Raw genomic sequence first — 24,907 nt, 5'->3', positions numbered from 1 at the left:
TCAGCTGCATCTTTTTTAATTGTACAAGATTTTAGGGCCAAAATTTATAAAATAAATAATAAAAAGTATAACAAAAAAAATGGCCACCATATGTTTTCTAGATTTGTATTTCAACTTTTCATTTTTTTATTACACCAAATTTATTAAAACTGATCTGTTTTCATTAGATGTTCTTTTGTAAGTGTGCATGTGTGAGATTTACAAATAAACTTTATTTCACCATAAGGAAACGGTATAATAGATAAATACAACTATTTCATCATTTAGTCCGCGCAAGGCGCCGACCCCAGAGCCTCAGTGTTGTTTTTATTCTTGTTACCAGAAGCGTCCAGCGTTGCCAGTTTTGAACGGATGTTGTACACATAAACTAGAGGGAATTTCCGACAAACGTTCATCGCCCTTTTTCAAGTTGGACCCTAGGGTTCCCTTACACCTACAATATACAAAACAGGGGCTTCAGCAAGGACTGTACATTACTGCCATTACCACTAATTAGGCACGTCACATGGATGGCGTGGTCGGTTAAGGATGTGCTCTAAATAACTTTTAAGTTAAAAGGTTGTGAGTTCAAATCACATCTTGGTATTCAATTTTTTTTTTTTCAATTATAAGAAATTGTATTTCTTTCAATTTTAAGATATTTTAATTTTGTACAAACGAACATTCAAAATATTGATTTTTTTTGTACAAATAAACATTCTAATTATTAAAAAATTTCTATCTTATTTAAGCTCTTTAAAAAAACCCTAATATAATAACTTGCGCCTATACCGTATTTAAGCGTTGTGGAACTCGTAAACTGGTGAGCAGTCGCTCGTGTTTAATTGAGGATGAACAATTTTAATTCTCAATGTATCCCAACCTTTTTTTAATGTTCAAGTTTTACTCAACTTCACAGACTAATTCTTGAATGTAGTTTTTAATGTCTAAGTGGGCGGTACTCTACAGTATTTCAGTTTAGCTATAAGGACCCCTACTTAACACATTGTTAAAATAGAGATAAACAAATTGCGTTAAAAGCAAGGAAGCAGAGAACGTTACAATGGTTTATTTATCGTAATATTTACAATATACAGTTTGCCACTCAGTGGTAATTGTTCATTGTCCAGCCATTTATTGTATATTTGTAGGACCGTTAAATTTGATTCAAGTAGTTTTGTCAGCTATTTATAAACCTATCAGTGTGACTGGCAACGGTAGAGTGACAAAAAAAAAATGCTTTGCCAGGAAGCGATCACTGTGACTCATTAGATTTAGGGGCTTGGGAGAAATTATGCAGAATACATCAGCAGCCGTGTGATTTTGCAGCATGAAGACTATGAAAAACTTTTGCCGGCCATTTTGGGAGTTGTAAAGTACTGTAGTACTCTGCAGCTCTGTTGCATGTTTCGCACATCATACAAGCACGTTGACTGTAAAAAGTTAGGTTTTTTATAAGGTTTATTGTCGTTAAAAGTTTGTCCAGCTTGCAGTGGAAAATGTTACTTGGTGATTGTGGTACGGATGCTTTGGGACTACCATTCCATTTGCCTGTGGTCGTTACTGTAGGTTGTTCTATATTTTGTCTTTGTACTATCTACTGTATGCAGTATTGTAAGTTAGGTTTAAGTCATTATGGATTATTCTATACAGTACAGAGCAAATGCACTCACAAACTTGTACATTAGGTCATTAACATTTACTGTATAGGCCTACTTTAAGTCATAAAATGAATCAATTAAAATTTACAGTATAGTAGTAGTAGAATACAGTACTATAAATGAAGAATTTTTTTTAAAGCAATTATTTCATATATTATTTTGAACTTTTTAAGTATACGGTGTACTGTACATTACTGTATATCAATGAAAGTAATTATATATCCAGGGAGGTTTCACGCAAGCATGATGCTTTGTAACATCCTGTCATAGACCACCAAACCTTGCAATTTAGTTTTGCAAATATACAGTGCTTGGATCAATTTCATCAAGCCATATAAAAACAAAAAAGTGTCAAATTACTTCATTACACTTAGACAACAACTTTTTTCCAGTCTATTGAAGTAATAATGTATGCTGTAATTAACCACGCAAATTGAGTGTCACAGACAAAACATTTTTACTTAATTCCTTTCTCGCCATTTTTATCTCGCTGATGTCACTCCCATGGTCTCCTGTTGCTATAGTACCCTTGTTTCTAATGCCTCTGAATTTCTGGACCTTTTGATCAATCTATCCATCTTCTCTTTCTCAGTCTTAATATCTAGTCTATTGTCTATCTGTTGTCTTTTCTTGTACTAGCTACCTTCATTCGAACTTCAGTCAGTGGGGTTCTAGGAGTCACAGGACTCCAGTTGTAGCATCTTAAACCCCTCGTCTTAGAAGAAGCCAGTCATTTTATCGGGAGTTCCATTTCTATTCTGAAAATTTGCTCCACTCATGGGGATCCTGGGGATCTGACCACTCATCAGGGAATTTCAAACCCATGTTGAGGACACCTTGGCAGATGGCCCTCTGGTGCCACTAACGCATAGAGGTTCCCATTAAGTAGCTTCCGTTTTAACATATGTTAAGTTGAGGTAGTTACAATAGTTAGTAGATAGTAAATAAGAAGCAAGCACATTTCTTGGATTAAATTCATATTTCTTAAATACAAAATTTTCCCAAATTGGATTGGATAAAATTCCATGCCTACCACATGGTTGGTACGTTTATTATGTGTTGGGAACTTATTAATATTTCTGGTGATTGATAGTTGAATGTATTTTTTTTTTCATTTAGCCACCGCTTGTACAAGCTGTGTTCTATGGGGATGCAGATGAGGTGAGAGCGCTGTTGTACAAAAAAGAAGATGTTAATACAGCTGTAAGTCATTAATGCAAAATTAACATTACAAGATAATCAGAGATTACAAAGCCTCTTCCTGTTGAAGGTGTCAAGTCGGTATTGAAACTGTCTGGCTGCAGTGACAGGGTTAGATGTGCAGCCGGAAAATATTTGAAACATTCTGAAATCTGCATCTTCTGATCAGCACCAAATTTAAGGAAAACTGAGATAGTGTAGCATTGTCAATGTGTGAAAATTTGACGTAAATCAGTCCATTAGTTTTTGAGTTATGCTCCCAGAAGGACAAACACAGATGCTCGCTATTGCAATACCCTTTCTCACTTCTCCTTTGGAGAGGCGAGGGTAAAAATTGGAAACAAATTTTGATGCTTGCATCTTAGCCTAATTTGTTGAATTGAGCCTAGTATAATTTTGATAAATATTTTAAATCTCTTTTTAATTACTGAGACTTGGACTAATTATGCAGAAAATTGTAATTGTTGTGATTTTTATTCTTAAAGGATGTTGAAAGGAGAACTCCATTACATGCAGCAGCATTTCGTGGTGAGGCTGAAATAGTGGACCTTCTTGCTCAGAGTGGTAAGTTATATAATAATTTTATAGTTTTTATAATGAAATATTTCAAAATTAAATGAATTTTAATTTTAACTCAAATCTTTAATGATTGTAGATACCTTGTTCAGTGACATTAAAGATATAAATCTGAATATATAAATGAATGATTACATGAATGAAGTGGATAAATAAATAAATAAATATGTTTGCGACAGCTTTAATAAACTAAAATATGATTATACTGTGTATATTTATGAGTTACTGTTTTGCTTTCAATTGAAAATGATTTTCTCAGCAATAACAAGATACATAATTAATACTCTTCATTATTCTATGCTATACTAGCAAGCCATTTAAAAAAAAAAGTTTTTATAGTAATGTTATGTACACTCTGTGTCCTACAGCAAAGGTACGACCATTACATTACATAATGTAAATCGGTGAACAATTGAATTTTTTCAATTGGTGTCAAATGCAAATTAATATCTTATTCTTATAAAATATTAATTCAGTTTTTTACATTGAATGCTTAAGAGGTTTTCCACACTTAGTAGCTTTAATATAAGTCAGGTAAACTTCTATCAAATCAATAAATATTGAATTAGAAATGACATAATACTTCCTTACTCCAAATGTGTCATTTCCTTTGACTGCAATATGTTCATGTGTTTAAAGTCATGTAGACGATTTATAGCTGACGACGTTGTTGTAATTTCTTATTTTGATATTAAACAGAATTACAGTTGAACGTGCACCTGTACAGCCTTGCTCTATATACCTGTGTTAAGCTCTCTATATATTATCAAATTTCTTTGACAAAAAATGTTGGATGCCCATATATAGTCATGATGTGCCTATATATGGTCATGATGTGATGTCATCATTACCATATTTAGGCATGTCACATGTTTTAGTAAAATAAAATTTCATAGTCTGTACAGAGCTTTAGAACAGAAAAGGATTTGTTTCAGTCATTCATGAATGTGTGTCAGTTTTTTTTAAGTTCAATTCCAATCTATCAATGAACTGTACAGGAAATATATTAATCACGGCTAATGTAACATAATTTCTACTTGTTGTTTAACTGGGGTAAGCAATTAGTGAAAATAATAATCACATTAATAAAAAAAATTAAAAAATTGAATAATTTATAAATAAAAACACCAGAAGGCATTTAATTAGAAAATGAAACGGACTGTCCTTAATCGTAATCGTGAGGCATACAGTAGATGTTTCGAGAATGCAATTCTCATCATCAGTGCGAAACCTATTAAATAGTTTTAGTCAAGTTTTATATGAGTTAGAGCACTTATATGTACAGTAAATTCCATAAGTACAATACAGTAGTAACAAATATTTTTATGATTATTTATAGTATTAACATAATTGAAAAAATTAAGGTTCTGTTATTTCATGTACAATATACAAGAAGTTTACCTCCCTGATTCATTCAAAATTGCTAACTCATATATGGTTTAGATTTCAGCAACATATGTTTAATAATACTAAAGTAATATAGTCTTTCATACCCTTATATCTAACAGTAAATTCAAGGATTTGTGTAGTAAAATGGATGTAAATCATTAAATACAGCTTTTTCCTTGATTTTTTACTTTATTAAATAATTTATAACTTACTGTCTCAATTCAATTTCTTTTATTGCTACGGTACGAATGTCATCATCAGGGGCCATTGTCTGCTTAAACAATCACAAGTTAACAATAGAAAATTTCCTTCTTCTAAAATAAACAATTTCAAGTGTCATTAATATTTTGAGGGGTTTTTAAAGAAACTCCTTGAATGTCAGTGTATCTTTATATGCCTTAACCTTTGTAAAATTCTCCAGATATCAAGAACTTGGCAAGAAAATTACTCGATTTCCACCTTTTTGTTTTAATTTCCATTTTGTTAATTTACAATATATTTACAGAGCTTTGTTAAAAAACAAATTTTAAATGAATGAGTAATCCTTTGATTAAATAGTTTAATATAATAATAATAATAATAATAATAAAACAAAACAATTATATAACTTACTAGAAATAAACAGATTATATAGCTGTTCAAATATTAAACTTTATTTTATAAGCTCAATGCAGCCTTTAAAGAGATGATTTAAAAGTGTTTATTTGTTCATGGTCAAGTATAGTACAGTTCAGTATCCAAGTACATATATCTTTGCTTGTGAACTTTAATTAACCTACCATACCAAAGGTGAGCTGCATCCACTTATGCAGAATGGAAACAATATCTGAAACCTATACGTGTAGAGCATGTCTAAAAATACATTGCTCAGGATTAACTGTCATTAGCAGCATAACCCTTGTACATTTTCATAGGAATTGTTAATTAATGTGACCATTTCGGTGCGAGGCTCGATACGATTCTCATATTGATTACCATAAGCACATTATATTATTATTATGGTGTGGATACTCTCATATTTGATACAAATTTTATTCTAATGCCCTCTTAAACTTTTTAAATTTGTTTATTCGTGATGTAATGAGGATGTTTATGAAATTAACTGATTCTTGACTGAGGCTACTAATAATAAGTACTATTTTGCCTAGGGGTCAGGCTGGGGTCAAATGCAAAGGTGCATTTAAGGTCTCCTCAGCAAATATGGTGCTGTACTGTAGGTATTTTGATGTCTAATGTAATAATAGCAGTCCAAATGGATGACATTTTTTCAGCCCTCTTTATTGTTTTTTTATTTTATATAGTGGACTGAGACTTTACAGGGTCCAAGTCTCAAGTGAGTGTCTGGGTCTGCCTAGGGGGCCCAGCGGGTTGGATGTCAGAGCTTCAGTTGCTCTCTGGGGAAAGTTACTACAGCCTTTCAAATACTGTATTTAGGCATTTTAAAATTAGTCACTATATTTTTTATTATAGTGGTACAGGCTGATGTATGTGAATTCCAGGCCCCACAGGAACCCCCCCCCCCCCGTCCCATTGTTCCCTCGATGGTACTGATAGTAATATAATAATAAATCATGTGCATGCTCATGACAGACCCATATTTTCTTCTATGTTACATCAAAGTACAGTATAATTACAGTACTTCAAAGAAGCTATAGCCTTCAATTTTGTTTGTTCATAGCATAACCTTGTTTGTATGTTTTGTCAATTGAGATATTGAGGCTATCTGCCTAGAGCAAGCAAATCAAATGTAAATAATAAGTCCCAATAGCAGAGGGTTGAGGTGCAATCCTATATCTCCCTGGGTATATCGATGCAAGTTGAAGAATCAACGTCTTTTCACCCCTTTACTGGTTACAAATGTATTTTATTGTACTTTATAAATTAAGCTGTTCTTTGTAGAAAAATGATCTTCATTCCCATTGAAAATCTGTAGTCATTACATTATATACTGTAAGATACTTGCTAATTCAATGATCAAATCTCTAGGCATTGAAAGGAATTCAAAATCATTGTGAAGTGAAGGCGTTGATATAAAATGCACATTATTATTTTAAAAGTTATTTATAGTATCATTATTGATTTCTACAGGTGCGAGAGTAAACACAAAAGATAGTCGATGGCTCACTCCTCTACACAGAGCTGTAGCTTCTAAGAGCTATGTAAGTCAGTTGGGTATTTTTATGTAATGTTACATTATACATTACTATTGAAAGGGACAATTCCTTAACTTTGCAAACAGGGGGGGTGGGGAATAACTTGTGATTTCTTTGCATATTTGAATTTTATGCTAACGAATCATGGGTAAATTTTCCTTACTAGTAAATTTGAAAGGTACTGTGTTTGGTCTGCAGGAATTCGTGCTTCAATCTGGTCATCCCATTCATAGACTGGAATGGAGAAAGCGTACCTGTTATTAGCCTGTTGGTTAAAACATAACCCCGGCTATATACAATTGATTATAAGTTTGAAAATTGTTAATCTTATTAATTTATATTTGTAAAAAGGATTACTACTTAATTTATATTTGTAACAAGATTAATAGGTCCAGATTTAGATTAATCTTTATATGTAATTTTATGTAATATATGGTTAAATTAAAAATTTTTACATCTGTGTTTCATTTTCCTTTCAACGAATTTTACAATATGGTTTTCAGGAATCTGTGAAGATGCTTTTAAAGCATTCGGCGGACGTGAACGCCAGAGATAAGAACTGGCAGACACCACTGCATGTGGCGGCAGCACACAACGCAGTAAACATTGCGGAACTTCTCATTCCAAACCTGTCGACAGTGAATGTAGCTGACAGAGCAGGACGCACTAGTCTTCATCATGCAGCATTCAATGGACATGTTGAGGTATAAACATTTTGTATTTCACCAGTACCCACTCATGTCACAACAATCAGTTCAACAAGTTTCTGGATTTTGAAATATGTTGTCTATTTCGTGATTGTCTAAATTGAAGACCTAGAAGTTTTTAAGGTGTTACTATGTGAGATTTGCTGTCCAAAGCCAGCCTAGAGTCGCTAATTAGCATAAGAATGTGGAGTGGATGTATTGTGTAGTTTAGTACAGAGAAGCTATAATACTTTCACTTGTAACATTGGCAATAGTAAGTGGATTCCGGTAAATGACCCATCATTTTAAAGCTTGCAACATGGAAAATAAGAATATATTAATAATTCAATTTACATTTTTGGTCACGGATGCTGGTTTTGGAATGGCAAGCCCCATATGTCTTCATCACAGCACATCAGTAGTTGAGTAATTTACCCTAAAATATTATACTGTAGAACTTAGAAAGCCTGCAAGTGAATGCATAAATATTAAGTGATTCTTTAAAGCAATCCTTAATATTTATCAACACAGAGCGGATGTGGGGGAAAGATAAATTAGTGTAATATTTCTTGATAATGCAGGTAATCAAGTATTAATAATGTAACATTATCACTAATCTAAATTAAAATTGAAATGTTCTATGAATGTTGGATTTTAATACATTCAAGAAAAAAAAAACTGAAGATGAACGGTTAATGAGATATAGATTTTTGAATACTTAGAAAGGAAGAGATGGTTACGCCGCCTCTTTTCCCCACTTCTTAAATATTCAAAAATCTTTATCTCAAACACTCTTTTTTTGTCTTAAAAAATAGTTTAACAACATATTAATTTTGTCCCCTTTGGAGCCTGGCTTTAAAGTAGTAACTGATGATGATTCAGTGATGTGTAAGGTAAAAAATTCCAAAAAGGGTCAGATTGGTGCATTATTAATGAGAACGACCAAGATTAAGAGCAGTGGCTCTCTAATGATGATGCATTAAGAATATCGACCTATACTCACTGTATCTCTTAAAAATGGCCTTTAGACTGTAAATCCTTTTTTATGAGCATATTTACTTCTTTCAGTTTTACTTGTAATAATAAGTGCTACATTATATTTATGTCCTCTTACAATTCAAAATCGCCATCAATACTTTTTTCAATAAAATTGTTTGAAAAATTTATTTTGATTTTGAATCCTCAATTATTACTCTTAATATTTTTGATGTGAATGAAAATCATATTGAAAAATACCTTTTTATTATTATTGATTTGTATGTGATACAAGGTAAGTTGCAAATTATAATAAAGTAGGCTAAAAATAATATTTATTTTTTTGCTTTATTGTAATCTGTAAGTAACTTATATTTTTTACCATCAATCTTTTCCATTTTTTATAGATAAATTTGTTATAAAAACATTTTTTATCAAAAATCCTTTTTAATTCTCCAAAATGTTTTTTAATTGTTTTTTTACAGGTTAACGGTTTAGAGAGAATTCATTTTGGTGTCAGACTCCATCCCATTATTCTCTCTTGACATGTCGCTATCCTGACTTTTTGTGCTTCATTATTTTGTCTTTTATCATTTTTTATATGAGGATGTGTCAAATATTATTTTGTAGGTGGATGTGTCAAATTTATAATAGTAAAAATTAAAAAAATAAATAACATTTATGTTTACAATTGTTGTCGTAGATGGTGAAGCTGCTAATAGATAAAGGAGCAACCGTGAATGCGCAAGATAAGAAGGAGCGTCGACCTGTCCACTGGGCTGCATTCATGGGTAAAAAAACCAATAAAATTATCTGTTATCTTAAATGTTCATAAACCAACAGATGCACTGATTATGTTTAAATAACATAGAACAAATGTTACTCCAAATAAAGAAAGGGAGGCCATGATTTGACGTTTCGACCTTTATTGGGTCATCTTCAGGAAGGTGACCCAATAAAGGTCGAAACAATGACAACAGAAAAAACTATAATAACAATTAAAATTATCAATTAATTAGGATATTTCCGATGGCACAACAATTTTATTATTTATTTTATAGAATTGATTTAAATATTTGAATTCTTCTCAGGGCATGTTGAGGTGATAAAAGTTTTATTTGACTTTGATGCGGAGATATTATGTCGGGATAAGAACTTCTACACACCTTTACATGCCGCAGCAGCTAGCGGACAAGTCAGTGTGGTGCAACTGTTACTAAGTCTCGGGGCAAAGGTAAGATGGGACGTGTGCATGTCTTTGGGTAGACGCTCATCTTATTGGTTAACATACATGCAAATTAGGTATAGAATCAGTAATTAGTTGCCAACATTTATTCATTTAAGTTATATCCATAGAGTACTACAGTGTTATCTTATGATACCATGTGATACTATTCCGTTGCTATCGTTGCAAAATGTGTATGACGTGACATCATTATGCCTATATGTTGGTAAATTTGTCACAGATAACTTAATAGTGTGACCAGAAGATAAGAATGGTTATAGCTTGTAAAATAGGCATATCCTTGTTTACCAGGTTTTTTAATGCTATATTAATAATAGATATAATTTGATCAGTGGTGTATTTAGGAGCTGATGGGGGGGGTGCACAAAGGTGGAGTGGGTGGGCTTGATGATTAAGTGAGGGGGTGCTAGGTTCAAATTAAGGTGATATAAAGTATTTTTTAACTACTTGAGTGCGATTTGTTTGCTTCGGCCTTTTTCAATGGGGGAGATCGGGGGAGAAAGCTTTTTTTAGGGGAGGGAGGTTGTGTTCCCCAGCGCACCCATAAATGTGCCACTGCATTTGAAGGGGTTTAACAACAATTTAGACGCAGTAACTTTCATTCTGATATTTGGTGTTGCTTCAGTCTCTTGCATCTGCATATCTGTTCTTGAATTTTATTATCTCTTTACTTTATATTATTACAATTTTTGTACTTGTCAAACAAACCAAAAAGTTGAATAAATAGATAAATGATTATCATTGTTTATTTATTTATCACATAAAAATTTATGGCAAAATTACCAGTTAACATTAAGAAATCAGATAAAATGTAAACTCAAAATTTGTTAATAAACTAATTTTTTAAAGAAATGGCTACTAAGCCTAAAAAGTATTAATGCTGGCATGCTCTTTTTAAAAGAAATTTTTTTTAATTCACTGATTGTTTACTACTCTATCGATATATTAATAATTAAAATGAGTTCATATTTTTATGAGGTTATATTTTTATATCACATATTTTTGTCATTTTTAGGAAATATTTTATTTATTTTAATCACATGATTAACTTTAATGATATATTGATATGATATCAGTAAAAAAAATTAATTAATCCTCACTGGCGAATATAAAAAGAGAGTTATTAAACGTAAATTTCAGAGTCTATTATTTTTTTAGTCATATATATATGATAGCTATCTACTTAGCTACTGAGCAGATGTTATGGTTTGAAAAACAACCACTCAATTAGATGCAAGCACCACTTCAGAAAGTGTTTATATTTTTATTTTCTACATTTGCAACTTAACCATAAAAGTGTTCAATTATTTGAGAGTTGATAAAAAAATATGAATATCTTATCGTAGACTTTCAGGATGTCCATGGGCACACCCATACCTTATCTTAGTTCCTGTGTGTTTGGAATTGGTCCAGGAGTATTATCTTAATGTGCATGTCTAGTAATTCAATGGCATGGCTTCCAAGTTGGATCAATGCTTTTTATGCAAATATTAAATATTCTATTCATAAGTAGGGGGAAGAAAATCCACAACTGACACTTGAAACCTGCTGCAAAGGGTTTGTATTAGGGCATTTTTTGCCAAAGCAAAATGTTTTAGAATCAAAACTTTCAGAGGGGTGATGGCTGACTGCTTTTATTCATTTATTTATTATACAGGTTGTTTGTTTTCTTTCTTGTTTTTTTCAATATGCCAATTATTATTTTTTGTTTAAATATGTATATATTTTTAAATATTTATGTTTGCACAAATAATAATTTTCCATCTTGAAATGTCAAAGTACTGTAGCTGCATATCTTGTAAATATGGCCAGAAACAAACTCGGGAGAGTAACTTGTGTAATTGGAAAAAATTTATGAAAAAAAATTAGGGAGGATTAACAGTGGCAGATATACAGTGGGGCCCCAACAAAATGTACATGCACCCTCCTTCCCTCTGTTGAAAATGTTTGAAGCAAAAAAATTATGCTCAAGTAGTTAAAAATCACCTCAAATCACCTTATTTTGCGAACTATTGGCCCTTGAATAATCAGCAGACCATCCACTTCACCTTCACCCCATCTTCCCCCCCCCAATTTCAAGATATGCAACTGAGGATCAGTAACTGCAATTAAAAAAAAAGAAAATTGTTTTAAACAAATTATTAAAAAAAATAAAAATAAAAGTGCAAACTCAACATCATATTGACTTAAAACACACCATAATTTCCATGCCAACATGTCCATAAAATTACCCTCAAAATATCAACAATAAATATTCATGTTTAAGTCATCACAACAGGTGTCACCTTTCAATTAGGCAAATATTTTGGGGGTAAAATTATTTTGGCAGATTTTTGCAGACTTCAACTTTTATATGATCTGCTAACTGTCAGCAAATCATAAGCTGTAAAAAGAAATATTTGATATTAGCTAGCCAACATAAACATATAATATTGTTACTGATATAGACAACTATAATGCAATTTCTGGCTAGCTTGGCTATAGACACTGTAACAGTGTTCAGATTTACTGATGCATTAACATGTTTTTTACAATGTATACAAAGTTTTAATAGACTATGAGCAGGCTGCCGGGCAGGGAATTCTTTTCAGACCGAAATTTAATTTAAGTGTGTAGAAGTGCAGTGCATATACATATGTAGCTGACCCAGGGACTTCTGCACATATGACCTGCTACAGATTCAAACCACTACTTTTTTTATTTAAAGCCCAGAGATTGCAAGTGTCACATGTGTAAACACAAACGCACTGTGTACCCATGGAAATCTGTTTTTGTAGGGCATAAAATGGTCATAAAAGTGATGGCAATGAATATTCTAAACTAACAGAAAGCACTCATTTGGAGCACTATTGTTAATAATTTCATATTTTAATTGTGAAATCTTTAAATCAATAACATTTAACAAACTCTTTTAAAACCCTTGTGTTGTAAGACCATGTACTAGCTATTGACCTTTCTCTCTAGTGAGATGACGCTAAAAGTTTGTTTTATGGTAATTCATAAATCTAGGAATACAAAAAGCCTTATATTTCTATTTAACTGTTTAATTTGCCATATTATAATGTACATTAACTTCACTAATTATATTTAATTAATTAAAAGTTGTGTTTGCAGAATTAAATTTTTTTGTTAATTCAACGAAGAAATTACCAATTACAACATTTATACCTACAGTACAAAATAGTAAAAAAAAAACCCACAAAAACTTCTTGACTATTTATATTTATTAACAATAAATGTAAAAATGCATATGTTGCTAAAAAAACAAACTACTGTACTACTCTGTGTGACAACAAAATATATCTGACTTATATAATGATTGCAGCATTGTGGAACAGACACAAGTCTTATCTTAGACACAAATCCTGTTGAAAATATTGAAAATAACAAAATCCTTAGTTGTGATTTGTAGAAAATGTGGTACAGTTGCTTGCATTGTAATCCAATATTCTTGAGTGTGGATCATGTGAAGTTTTGTGAATTTTATGTAAATAAGTGATAATAATAATAATAATAATAATAGTGTAGTTTTATATAGCGTCAAATCCATCTAACATAAGATGCTCATCTTCCTTTTAGAAGCCTTAAAAAAGAGTTATCGCTATAGTTCCATAATGCATTTACTGAGTGTTGGATCAAAATGATATGTTTTTCTGTTAATTGTTAGCATATACTAGATCACATGATAACACACAATGATCACATGATGATAACATTGTGATGACATAATGATCATATGATGTACTTACTGGAGATTCTCTTATTTATTTTTCAATGTTAATTTGCTTTTTTAGACAATTTTTAACAACATGTAACTTTTTTTATTTGTAGCCTAACATTTAGACATCATATTTTTTGTATGCTTTCTAATTCATTCACTCTCCAAATTTAGGTTGATACCACTAATATCCATGGCAACACACCGATGCATATTGCATGCCTAAATGGCAACAACTTGGTGGTCCATGAGCTGCTTTGCTGCAATGCTTCCATTACGGCAACCAATCACAAAGGCCAAGTGAGGACCATTATTTTTCACCATCTATTTTCACTGTTATGTTTTCTGTTTCTTAATATCATTTACAATGTAGTTAGAGGGTATAGAACTGATTGATAATTATAGAAACTCATGCATATTGATATTATTAGTTGTAGAGGTGCTTGTCTTTCAAACCTAAAATTCTAGATTCAATCATTGTGAAAAGTATCTGGATTTTTCTCCCAAGAGAAAAAAAAAGCTTCCTTCCACAAGCCTCATGAAGTTATGGAGCATCAAAATTTTAAATTTAATTTTTATAGTGAACAATAAATTGACAGTTCACTTGTGAATATTAGGAAGTAAAACTACATTCATCCAGATACCTGTTAAAAAAGCAAACATCCATTACCATCATTATCTTCACATGGATACATGCAACTGACCCTATGAACTTGTTTTTAACGAGTATTAATATTAACTACATCCCCCTATTTTTTTTCCCTCCCTTTCTTTGCTCTGTCGAATAGACCCCCTTGCATCTAGCTGCTGCGTCTCCCCACGGAGCTATGTGCCTCGAGCTTCTTGTTAGCAAGGGTGCTGTCACCACGGTGCAGTGCAAAGATGGCCGTACACCGCTACACATGACCGCTTTGCAGGGCCGGTACACACGTTCCCAGACGCTGATACAACATGGTAAGTTGGCAGAGTGTGTTTCTTTGCAAATTCATCAAATATCCTCCTACACAGCCTGGGAATAGTTTCATCGCTTTGAGTCACACATTTCAATGTCATATGGTTTTATGCTGTAGCTGTGGCAATTGATAATGTACTTAAGTAGTGTCAACCTTGAAATTAAAACATAAAGAAGAACTATTTTCAAGTCAGTGATGTGAAAAAATGCTGTTTCTTTACAAAAGAAGAATTCAATTAATACTCACTAGTAATAAATTTGACAAAATTCTTCAAAATTTTACTTAAACTTACCAATGTTTAGAACACTAAAATATTTTTATAAACTACATTCCATTGTAATTTCTTGTATTTTAAATTCTTTGGTTTTTTTTCAACTAAGTTTCTGCCTTTAGCTAAATTGATAGAACAAGCAAGTGTTAATGAGGTACTTGGCATAGACAATCAGGAAATGTACCCACCCTAGTGGTTTTGTGATTCCTTACTATTGTTTCCGAAACACAGCTCCATCATACCTCCACGACCTCACTTAATAAACAGAGAAAACACCAACTAAAAATGTCCATGATTTTCAAAATATCACTGTGGTGCAATATAATAGTCCAATCTCCTATTTCTCAAAAGGCTATGTATGGGAACCTGTAATTTACACTTGTGTAATAAATAGCGCTATACAAAATATCAGCACATTAAACTCTATTTCCATCAAAATAATTTATGTGAGAAGTTTTTGTGAATTGCCCATATTTGTGCTGATGATTTCATATTACATCCATATATGGGCATGAGGATTCTCATGTTATGCTGATACTTTAGCAAATTTTTTGTATCTGTGACACACAGTTTGATAGTGTGGATATCGCTTTACAGTATAGATTATTGTTTAAGATGTTTTCATCTTTCTGATTCAAAGCCATTCAGCAGCTGATAGACCATGGTGAGTAGAGTTAAGAAAACATTTGATGAACCCCCAGCAAACTATTCCATCCATTGCAGCATTTTGTTATGTTTCAATGCTTCATTCACTACCATCAAAGCTTCATTTTCTTTCAAAGCATTATAATAAATATATTTATTATTATTAATAAAACTGTTTAGCTTTCAATTCCTATTATTAATTCTTATATTTGCTGCATTTGGTTTGGATTTTCATTGATAATGCTTGTAACAATATTTATATTTTTCGATTTATTGGTCAACAGTATATATTTATAATAGCATTTATTACTATCATATTTTTATATTGTATATAAAACAATAAGAAAATCTGACCAGTAATAACTTATTAAAATTAAACAAATGTGTCTTAATGGGTAATCAGAAGGGTCCAGATCTGTCTCTTATACACATCTAGATGTGTATAAGACCTTAATAATTAATATAAAAAAACACCGCAACTAATATATTGTTAACAGATTCAAATACTATAGTCCATTTATTTAAGAAAATTATTGACTTATATGATGATATATTTATAGTGTACTGCAACATAATATGCAATTATATAACTTCAACTTATTTATAATTTGTATTTTCTAAAATTTTTGTGTTATTAGTATTGTTGCTCCAAAGTACAGAACTTATATAATATAGGTGCTGGGTTTTATAATTAGTAACATGATTTTTACTTTTACCTTTATATTTTAAAATCAATCAATAATCACTTTATTCTATATCTGACACTCAATATGCCTTTGTTTTTATTATTATTCATTTTTGTTGTAGTTTGTATATAGATTATTCATGTTTATATGATATTTCTCTTGACATATTCTCCTTTATGCCCAGGTAGATAATTTTGCATAGGGTGGCCTGATACCCATGTTTACTTTATATAAGGGATGGGGTTATTCCTAGGGCAGGGTTCTCACCACGCTGGTCGGCAGTGATCGGGCCCCTCCAGTACTCAACATTTCCGACCAGTATTTTTAGGCTGCCGACCACCACTATTCTTGAAATTGATAGTGGGGAAAAAACGTAGGCTAATAAAATACATTCGTTACAACTACTAGAGTAGGGAGTTGTTAATTAAACAACTCATTGGCTAGACAATAGACATGCTTGCTACATTAGATAAGACAAAAGATATCAGTTAACGTGGTTGCCGACCACCACTGTAAAATTCTGGTGAGAACCCTGCTAGGGGTAGCTTATACCCAGTGGAGGCTTATAACTGGGATCAGCCTTGGCATGCTTTGCATACTGTAAAGTGGGGTTATACTTGAGGTGGGCTTTACATGTAGTAGGCTAATATCCAGGGGAACTATGGAAATGAACTAGAGATTTGTCCTTGTGAAACTGAAAAACAAATCATTTAAATTATGCATGCATGACACGAAAATCTCAATCATGTTAGAAATTAAGTTCTACACTACTATATTTATATCCATATATTTCATCCATAAAGTTCAAAGAATTGTTTTTGTTGTTAGATTGTTACTACTACTCATTTTCACTGTATGTTCATTGTTATACTTCTTATCCCTGGCTGGTATTATCCTTCCATTTTTTTATTATTTCAATGAGTTTGTTCTGTTTTTGTAATAGTGGAATTACCCACTTTCATTTTATGAGCCAGCATTAAATGTGGCAAAGACAAGCCAAACCAGTCACTGCTTTGCAGAAAATTGATTTTTATTTCTTAATACAGAATTAAGCAGTAAAATTCAAGTTATGAAATAGTTACAGAAACATTTAAATCCGACATTTCGTTGTGAAATTATATTAGTTTAAACATACAGTATTTGAGAAGTCGGCCTTCAATTTTATGAATTTGTCAATTTCTCATTCAGAGACCATCACAAAATTGGTAAAAATTGTTGTTTTAAAATCAAAAATATGGAAAATACTAAAATAGCATGATGTATATATATATATATATAAAATTTAGTATAAATTGACTTTCCAACATGTTTTGGCAGTTATTTCACAAACATGATTTGCAAGGAGTAACTTGGTTGCAGGCTTCACTTCGTCACAGATGTTCTGTGGGCATAAACATTCGTGGACATACATATTCAAATGTATGATAAGATAAGAAAAACTTTATTATCCATGACAGAAATTCAATGAAGGAAATAATGTTAACTAAATTAAATTTTTGAATGAGGGTTTAGAGTAGATGACTAACTTAAAACAAGGCTCAGGAGGAAACAATCTAGGGGCATGACCACTCTTTTCCCACCTTTTCCCCCCAGTTTTTATATATTCAAAGTCTGTATCTATTCTTATTAACTGTTCCCTACTTTTTTGTCAAACACTCTTTTTGTGTCTTAAAAAAATATCAGGTGTACAACATATCAAAAAATGTTTTTCCTCCAGAGCCTGACTTTTAGGCGTCTTAGATTAATTTGATCACATTTTTGGGTTATAACAGCTAAATGCTTGTAGGGTCAGTTGTCATAAATATAAATAAATTTTCCTGAATTTTTTACACAAGGAAAACACACTTGCCTGGTTCTCACGAGAGCCCTAGTATCCGGATCAGGAGCTAACCGTTAGCGCTAACCATTAGCACGTGTGTGAGAACGCCCAATCGGTTAGCTCTAACCGTTAGCAGTATCCAGATACCGCTAACGGCTAGTTGAGCGCATTTCTATCATCAACCAATCACACATACGCGTTTACAATTTCCAGTTTGTTATTGGCCAGTGATTCGATCATCATATTCTTGGTATCCGGATCGGGATCTTCTCGTATGGACGCACGGCAGCTAACGTTTATCAGGATCTGGATCCCGCTAACTGTTAGCTGCCATGTAAGAACATAGCCATAGTCTTTCGGGTATGCAAATAGCAAAAATGCACTTGGTTGCTATTGGCCTGTGAGTCCATATGCACTAAGTAAAGTACATACAGGTAATGCTACTCCATTACCAAACACTTAAGTTCACTCCAGATTATCAAATTTTCTTTGACGAATACTGTTGTATGCCCATATATAGTGATGATGTGTCTATATATGGTAATGAGGTGAAGTCATCATGACCATATTTAGGCATGTCACTTCTTTTTGTCTGATATAATTTGATGGTGTGGACAGGACTTTACAAGAGAGTGAAGAAGTCACTTGAGAAACAGATGAGGCTGTTAGCAAGCTTTTTAACACATTGTATTTTGCTACACATGATCATACTCCAGCTGATGTGAGGGAGACGGTAATACAGTAATAAGAACATGGAAACATTCTAAATTTGCTGAATAATGAGTTTTTACTTTGCCAGTGGCTGGAGTGCGGAATACCGTTCCTATTTCTGGGAAACTTCTGCATTGACATGGAAAAGTGATTGTTGAAAGTTTCATAAATTTATCCAGATTTATTACAATTTATTCTAAGAGCAAGAGTTTGGTCAAATTCCAGTGATGGAGGTTATAGGTCCTTGTGCTTGTGTGCAAGATTAAGTGTACATTGAGTTGTTAGAATAATCCATTATTTTACAGGGGCCATTGTAGATTGTCCTGACCAGCGTGGAAGTACAGCTCTACACCTGGCTGCGCAGTATGGTCATGAACAGCTTCTAGTTACCCTACTAGCAAATGGAGCAAACCCAACAAGGTATGATACATGTATTTTGTATGAAATGAAATATAATATATCTCATTTTCAATTTAATCCATAAATTATCCATCAGTCAAAGAATTCTTGTTCTAATTTTCAATTATTAGCTAATAAATTGATTAAATATAAAGCAATCAATTTAAGACAAAATATTTGAACACTTTACAAAAATTTTTTGTTTGCTCTAAGTTTCCCAGGATTTTTTTTTTTCATTAAGTATGTATAATGAATATTATTGGGTATATCCTAATTAATAACATAATCTTATACATAAATTTTGATTAAATTATTTCAGACGAGGTGTCAATGGTATGCTTCCTCTTCATCTAGCAAGTTTAAATGGATATGTTGAATGTTGCAGGCGACTCTTAGAAGCAGGTAGGTGTTTGAAGAGTCATATGTAAACATAGTGTCAATGCTGAAGGTGATGGGTTATATGGGTAGAAATGCCACAATGATAATGGCTTATGTCATGGTATCAATCGTGACATGTACTGATAGAAATGTCACAGTGATTTTGACTTGTGCCGTGATATTATTTGGGACAGCTATGATGGTAAAAAAATGTCACAATGATGATGCCTTGTGTCATGGTATCAATTGTGAATGTGTAGTTGTCGAAATGCCACAACGATGATGGCTTGTGTGTTATGTTATCAGTTGTGACTTGTATAGTTATAGAAATGTTACAATGACTATGACTTGTTTCCAAAGATCTTATAAACACAAGATGGCATTCTCCGCGATTTTACGCGTAACAAATAGAAGCGTCGATTTGGCACAGAAAAGTAATCATTTTTTGGGAGAGGGCATCATAGTCGCTGCCATGGATCTGAGATAGGGTGTTCGTGTTACGCCAAAGCTTGTTACCAAGTACGTTAATTGTTCCTTAATTGTTCTAAAGAGAGGGCTCATTGTAAATCGGACGCTCCTAATCGTTACGCGTAAACGTAAAGTCGTGCGGTGTAGGCTATGGTCAAAGCAGTCAAAGTTCAAAAGTTTTCACTTTTGCAAGAGGGCGCCGTACACGGAAATCGCGGAAAACGTTATCTTGTGTTTATAAGATCTTTGCTTGTGCCATGATATCAATTGGGACAGCTATAGTGATAAAAATGTCACAATGACGATGGCTTGTGGCATGGTATCAATTGTGACAGGTGTAGTGGTAGAAATGCCACAATGATTATGGCTTGTGTGTTATGTTATCAGTTGTGACCTGTGTACTGTAGTGATAGAAATGACACAATCATGATGACTTGTGCCGTGATATGAATTGGTACAGCTATAGTGATAAAAACGTCACAATGACAAAGACTTTTGTCATTATGGTATCGATTGTCACAAGTGTAGCGGTAGAAATGTCACAATGTTGATGGATGGTGTCATGAAGTAGCATCACATTCAGATTTTCTGTTGTATAGGTGGGGTTTTCTGTCAGGTAAAAAAAAGATAAAATAAATAAAATTATTATAATTTGAATAACTAGGAAATGTGGACTTTGATCCTGGGGACAAACTGCGGCCATAGTCCAGTGCCACCCACAAGAGTGAATTGGGATAAAATGTACTGCACTCTTTAATTTGAAGACACGACCGACGTCTTTTCCATACATGAAGAATATTTAGTTATTTATTTTTTAGCAATGTTACATTGATTGATATTGTTGATCATTTTATATTATGAACTTTTCTTTTTAAATAAAATTTTAATATCACTTTTTTTTTTAACTTTGCACTGCTTAATATACTAGTATAATTCTTTTGCATTAACAATATTTTTTATTGTTTTATGGAATTCTACATTAATATGGTAATTCCTAATATAATTACATTTTTACAAGCTAATCATGCATTTGTATTATTTGTTCAACTGCAGCAATAGCATGTTATGTTTTATTATGCAATTATGTATATTTATAAAATGTTATAATATGTATTTATTGTAAGATTTTGCGTGAGTCCATATTGTGTTACAGATTTGGTACACATAAACCAAAGGATGCATACCATTAATATTAACTATTGTAAATCAGTTTGTTCTGCTTGAGTAACTAAGAATTAAACTCATGGCAGTGGTAACCCCGCCCCTAGTGGAGAATTTGGCGGTGCATCAAGAATTTCTTTATAGTCAACCCCCTTAGGAAGATAACCCCTGTAGAGTTAACCCCGCTTAAGTTACCCCCTCCCCCTGCATTATCTGCAAACTAATCACACAGTTGTATTTTTTACAATAATTACAGGTTGTAATGTTAATGAAACAGATGACAATGGAAGAACGTGTGCCCATGCAGCCGCCTGCGGTGGGTAAGTGATAACATTCTTAAGGTGATTGAGGCCGGAGCATTGGTTGTTCAGTGGTTGTTCTTGCCACCAAGTCTAAGGGCCCTAGGTGCTGTCCACATAAAAATGTCAACATTTTTTCTTGCATCAACAACAAATCTTTCACAATATAGATGTTACCACAGATAGTACTTCTTTAACTTTTATTGACTTTTGTTGTCACATGACTGTAGAGTCACATGACTGTAGAGTCACATGACTAGGCCTATATAGACACCTGACTGTAGAGTCATGAATGTCTTTTCACATGACAGTATAATCTGACTCGCATTGCTTGCACATTAAATGAATTCTACTCAAACCCTCTTTCCAGGAATGTGGATTGTCTAGACCTTTTAATTCGTAGCGGAGCTGACTATAACATAATTGACAAAGAAGGCAGGACCGCACTACACTATGCGGCAGGCAATGCCAACCACCAGTGTGTTCTGTCGCTTGTTGCAATGGGGGTTTTTCTTTCATATATAATTTTAAATGTATGTTATTTGTTGATTTTGTTTGATATACATGCTGTCTCTTATACACATCTAGATGTGTATAAGAGACAGGTATTTCTACCTTCCAACATAGTTATATATAAATTAAATACCATTGTGCACTGTTTTTTAGTCTGTCAGTTTGTTAGTGCACTGATGTGTTAATATTGCATGTAAGCAATCCAAGAGGTATGTTAAGCTTGGTACAATCATCAAATTTTCTTTGAAAAAAAAATCAGTTGTATGCCCACATATAGTCTTAATGAGCCTAGGCCTATATATGGTCATGATGTGATGTCATCATGACCATATTTAGGCATGTCACATGTTTATGTCAAATGAAATTTGATAGTCTGGACTGGGCTTTAAAAACACTACATCACTTTCCAATAATACATAATTTTAAGCAAATTAGATCAGTTGCTTCATTTTCACCCTTTTATATTAGTTGCGTTGACCATCTTCTCCATAATGGTGCTGACGCCAGTTTACGAGATATCAACGGGTATAACGCTGTCCATTATGCAGCTGCTCATGGACACAGTCATGTAATAGATAAGGTACGTAGCTGAGGGGTCTGACATGTAACTAGGTCATAACATAGGAATTAAAAGTCTTAATGTCAACCTTCAGTGCTAACATTTTTTTGTTATGTAGTATTGCATGAATTGTTAATGGTTTGAAATGTTATGGGATGATAGTTAAACATCGTAAGATAATTAACTTGATATGAAGAATTATCTCTAAGTATTGATGCTTGTGTATTTTTTTAAATTTTAAATGGTATGTTTAAATTCTTTCATTTAGCTTTTAAACGATGGTAGAGCTGACCTACTTAATAGCACTGGGATTGCTCCTCTCACCACACCTCTGCATCTTTCTGTAAGTTAGACTAACAATCCGCTGGACTTCACAGAATTGGGTTCTATAGTGTAATAGTCAGAGCTCTGCTTATTGCACCATCTGTTGCAAATTATAGTCAATATAGATTAGAGCTTGAATTTTTTTGAAAATGGGTAACACTTCTAGATATGGTACCAACAGCAGTTAAATTGCAAAATACATGTTGTATTACTATTATGTATTAAATGTTGGAGTGACTATCACATTTTTGTTTTATGGAATAACAAAACTCGTTTTGTCTTAATAGTACTTTAGGGTGTCAAATTTATATACAGTACAGTATCATCTGTAACGTCAAATGTTCATCATTTCTGTTAAATTCTAATAAAAAAAAATTTTTTGTTCATGCCTAATTTATGAAGATTGTTAATTTTGTTAGTTAAGCTTAGTAATTATTTAATATTTAAGATTAGTGCGGAGGCTTATTATTCACCTTGGCCTCCTTGGTTCCCGGCACTTGTTGTAGTTAAGAAATAAGTGAAATAGATGAATAAAAATAAAATATATAAATAAAGTAACTTGTGATGACCATGTGATGTCATCTGATGTCATCTTGTGATGTCATATCATATACATAATAGTTAAGCCACAAGGTTACCTAACAATGATCACTTCCTTCTTCTCCTAGGCTTACAATGGACATGCTGATGCCTTGAGTGTATTAATGAGGTCTATTATTAGTCTAGATATTCAAGATGCAAATGGTCGAACCCCGCTGGATTTAGCTTCTTTCAAAGGTCACTCAGAATGTATTGAAACATTAGCTATACAAGGGGCAACGATATTAGTCAATGATTCCGTTTCCAAACGAACTCCACTACATGCAGCTGGTAAGACAAGAAATATATTTACTAAAAACATATCACATGAATCATTATGAACTTGATTAAGTATTTAGGCACATTGCCAGTAGTCAAAGTAATAAAATATTCTGAAATCTTGTTAACAGTTGGGCTATAATTCAAATCCTTCAAACACCAGAAATTCTCCACTATGTTCTCAGAGCCTCATATTTTTAATCCTGTATTATGAGTGGAGTGTCAAATGAGAAGGAAAATGTATATTATTTGAAAGTCATTAGTGAAACTTAATGCTTTTTTGACCTGACCTTACAGCTTACAACGGTCATGCGGAGTGTCTGAAAATCCTCATAGAGAACGCAGAATCTCACCAGGCTGTCGATTGTGTTGATGAACAGAACCGCACACCATTGATGGTTGCGGTAGCAAATGGTCACATAGATGCGGTGCTGCTGTTACTATCCCATAAGGCCAGCCTATCTATTGCAGACATCAACCACCGAACTGCTCTGCATAGAGGGGTAAGTGCATCCCTCTAATCCCAAATTCCTTGGTTCAAATCCAGCATGGATCTGTTATTTTTCTTAATGACTAAAACCAACCATTCGTCCTTAGCCTGAAAATAAGACAGATTTTCTAAATATGTCCAAATTATTTGATTTTCTAGGCTGCTAACGGACATGAAGAATGCGTAGATGCACTCCTCCAGCATGGTGTAAACACTTCCACTCGGGATATCAAAGGACGTACAGCGCTTCATATGGCAGCAGCGTGCGGCCATGTTGGTATCCTAGGAGCTCTTCTTCAAGCTGGTAGTGCAAACATGCTGGATAACAGAGGCTATACACCACTTCACTGGGCAGCCTATAATGGTGAGATGTTTATATTGTCACTTTAGGAGGATTTTGGTAGCTCTATGTTCAAATTTGTTTTAAAAGCCGTTTTTTTTGTTTCAGTAGTTGTTTTCATATCCAGATATAGTGGCTGCATTGATCTATTTTCAATTTTATTATTTTTTTCTATTTTATGAGTCTAGTCATATCCAAAAAGATAGCATTTATACAATGATAATACGAAATATCAATATAGTATCTTTAATTATTGTATTTTTTCCCTTCCAGGTCATGAAAGTTGTGTAGAACTTTTACTTGAACAGGGTCAACACAAGTTCTTTGAAGGGAATGCATTTACTGCCTTGCATTGTGCTGTGTAAGTCCAAATTATTTGTCTCTACATGAAAACATCTATGTTGAGTATTCATGACAGCGTCACTGAATGTGAAAATGTATGATCTCCTC

The 24,907-nt window shown here is 32.9% G+C and overlaps 1 protein-coding gene across 1 annotated transcript in view; it reads left to right on the top strand.

Moving 5' to 3' along the window:
- Window positions 1–1,280: 1,280 nt before the first annotated feature.
- LOC117105967 (serine/threonine-protein phosphatase 6 regulatory ankyrin repeat subunit A-like) overlaps window positions 1,281–24,907 on the top strand; it is a gene marked incomplete in the record, with an annotated part of 28,674 nt that continues 5,047 nt past the window's right edge. The window contains 19 exon segments of the mRNA XM_033247274.1: window positions 1,281–1,544; window positions 2,760–2,843; window positions 3,326–3,404; window positions 6,894–6,964; window positions 7,462–7,662; window positions 9,323–9,410; window positions 9,711–9,853; window positions 13,758–13,883; window positions 14,372–14,537; window positions 18,974–19,088; window positions 19,387–19,469; window positions 21,331–21,394; window positions 21,744–21,917; window positions 22,322–22,466; window positions 22,714–22,788; window positions 23,438–23,639; window positions 23,925–24,130; window positions 24,277–24,481; window positions 24,731–24,818. Of these exon segments, the coding sequence (XP_033103165.1) occupies window positions 1,479–1,544; window positions 2,760–2,843; window positions 3,326–3,404; window positions 6,894–6,964; window positions 7,462–7,662; window positions 9,323–9,410; window positions 9,711–9,853; window positions 13,758–13,883; window positions 14,372–14,537; window positions 18,974–19,088; window positions 19,387–19,469; window positions 21,331–21,394; window positions 21,744–21,917; window positions 22,322–22,466; window positions 22,714–22,788; window positions 23,438–23,639; window positions 23,925–24,130; window positions 24,277–24,481; window positions 24,731–24,818 (2,381 nt within the window).

Source organism: Anneissia japonica, unplaced genomic scaffold (genome assembly GCF_011630105.1).
Source record: "Anneissia japonica isolate Jap-2015-1 unplaced genomic scaffold, ASM1163010v1 scaffold284860_len1800451_cov186, whole genome shotgun sequence".
In the NCBI taxonomy this organism is placed as follows: Eukaryota; Metazoa; Echinodermata; class Crinoidea; order Comatulida; family Comatulidae; genus Anneissia; species Anneissia japonica.
This window is presented reverse-complemented; position numbering and strand designations above follow the sequence as displayed.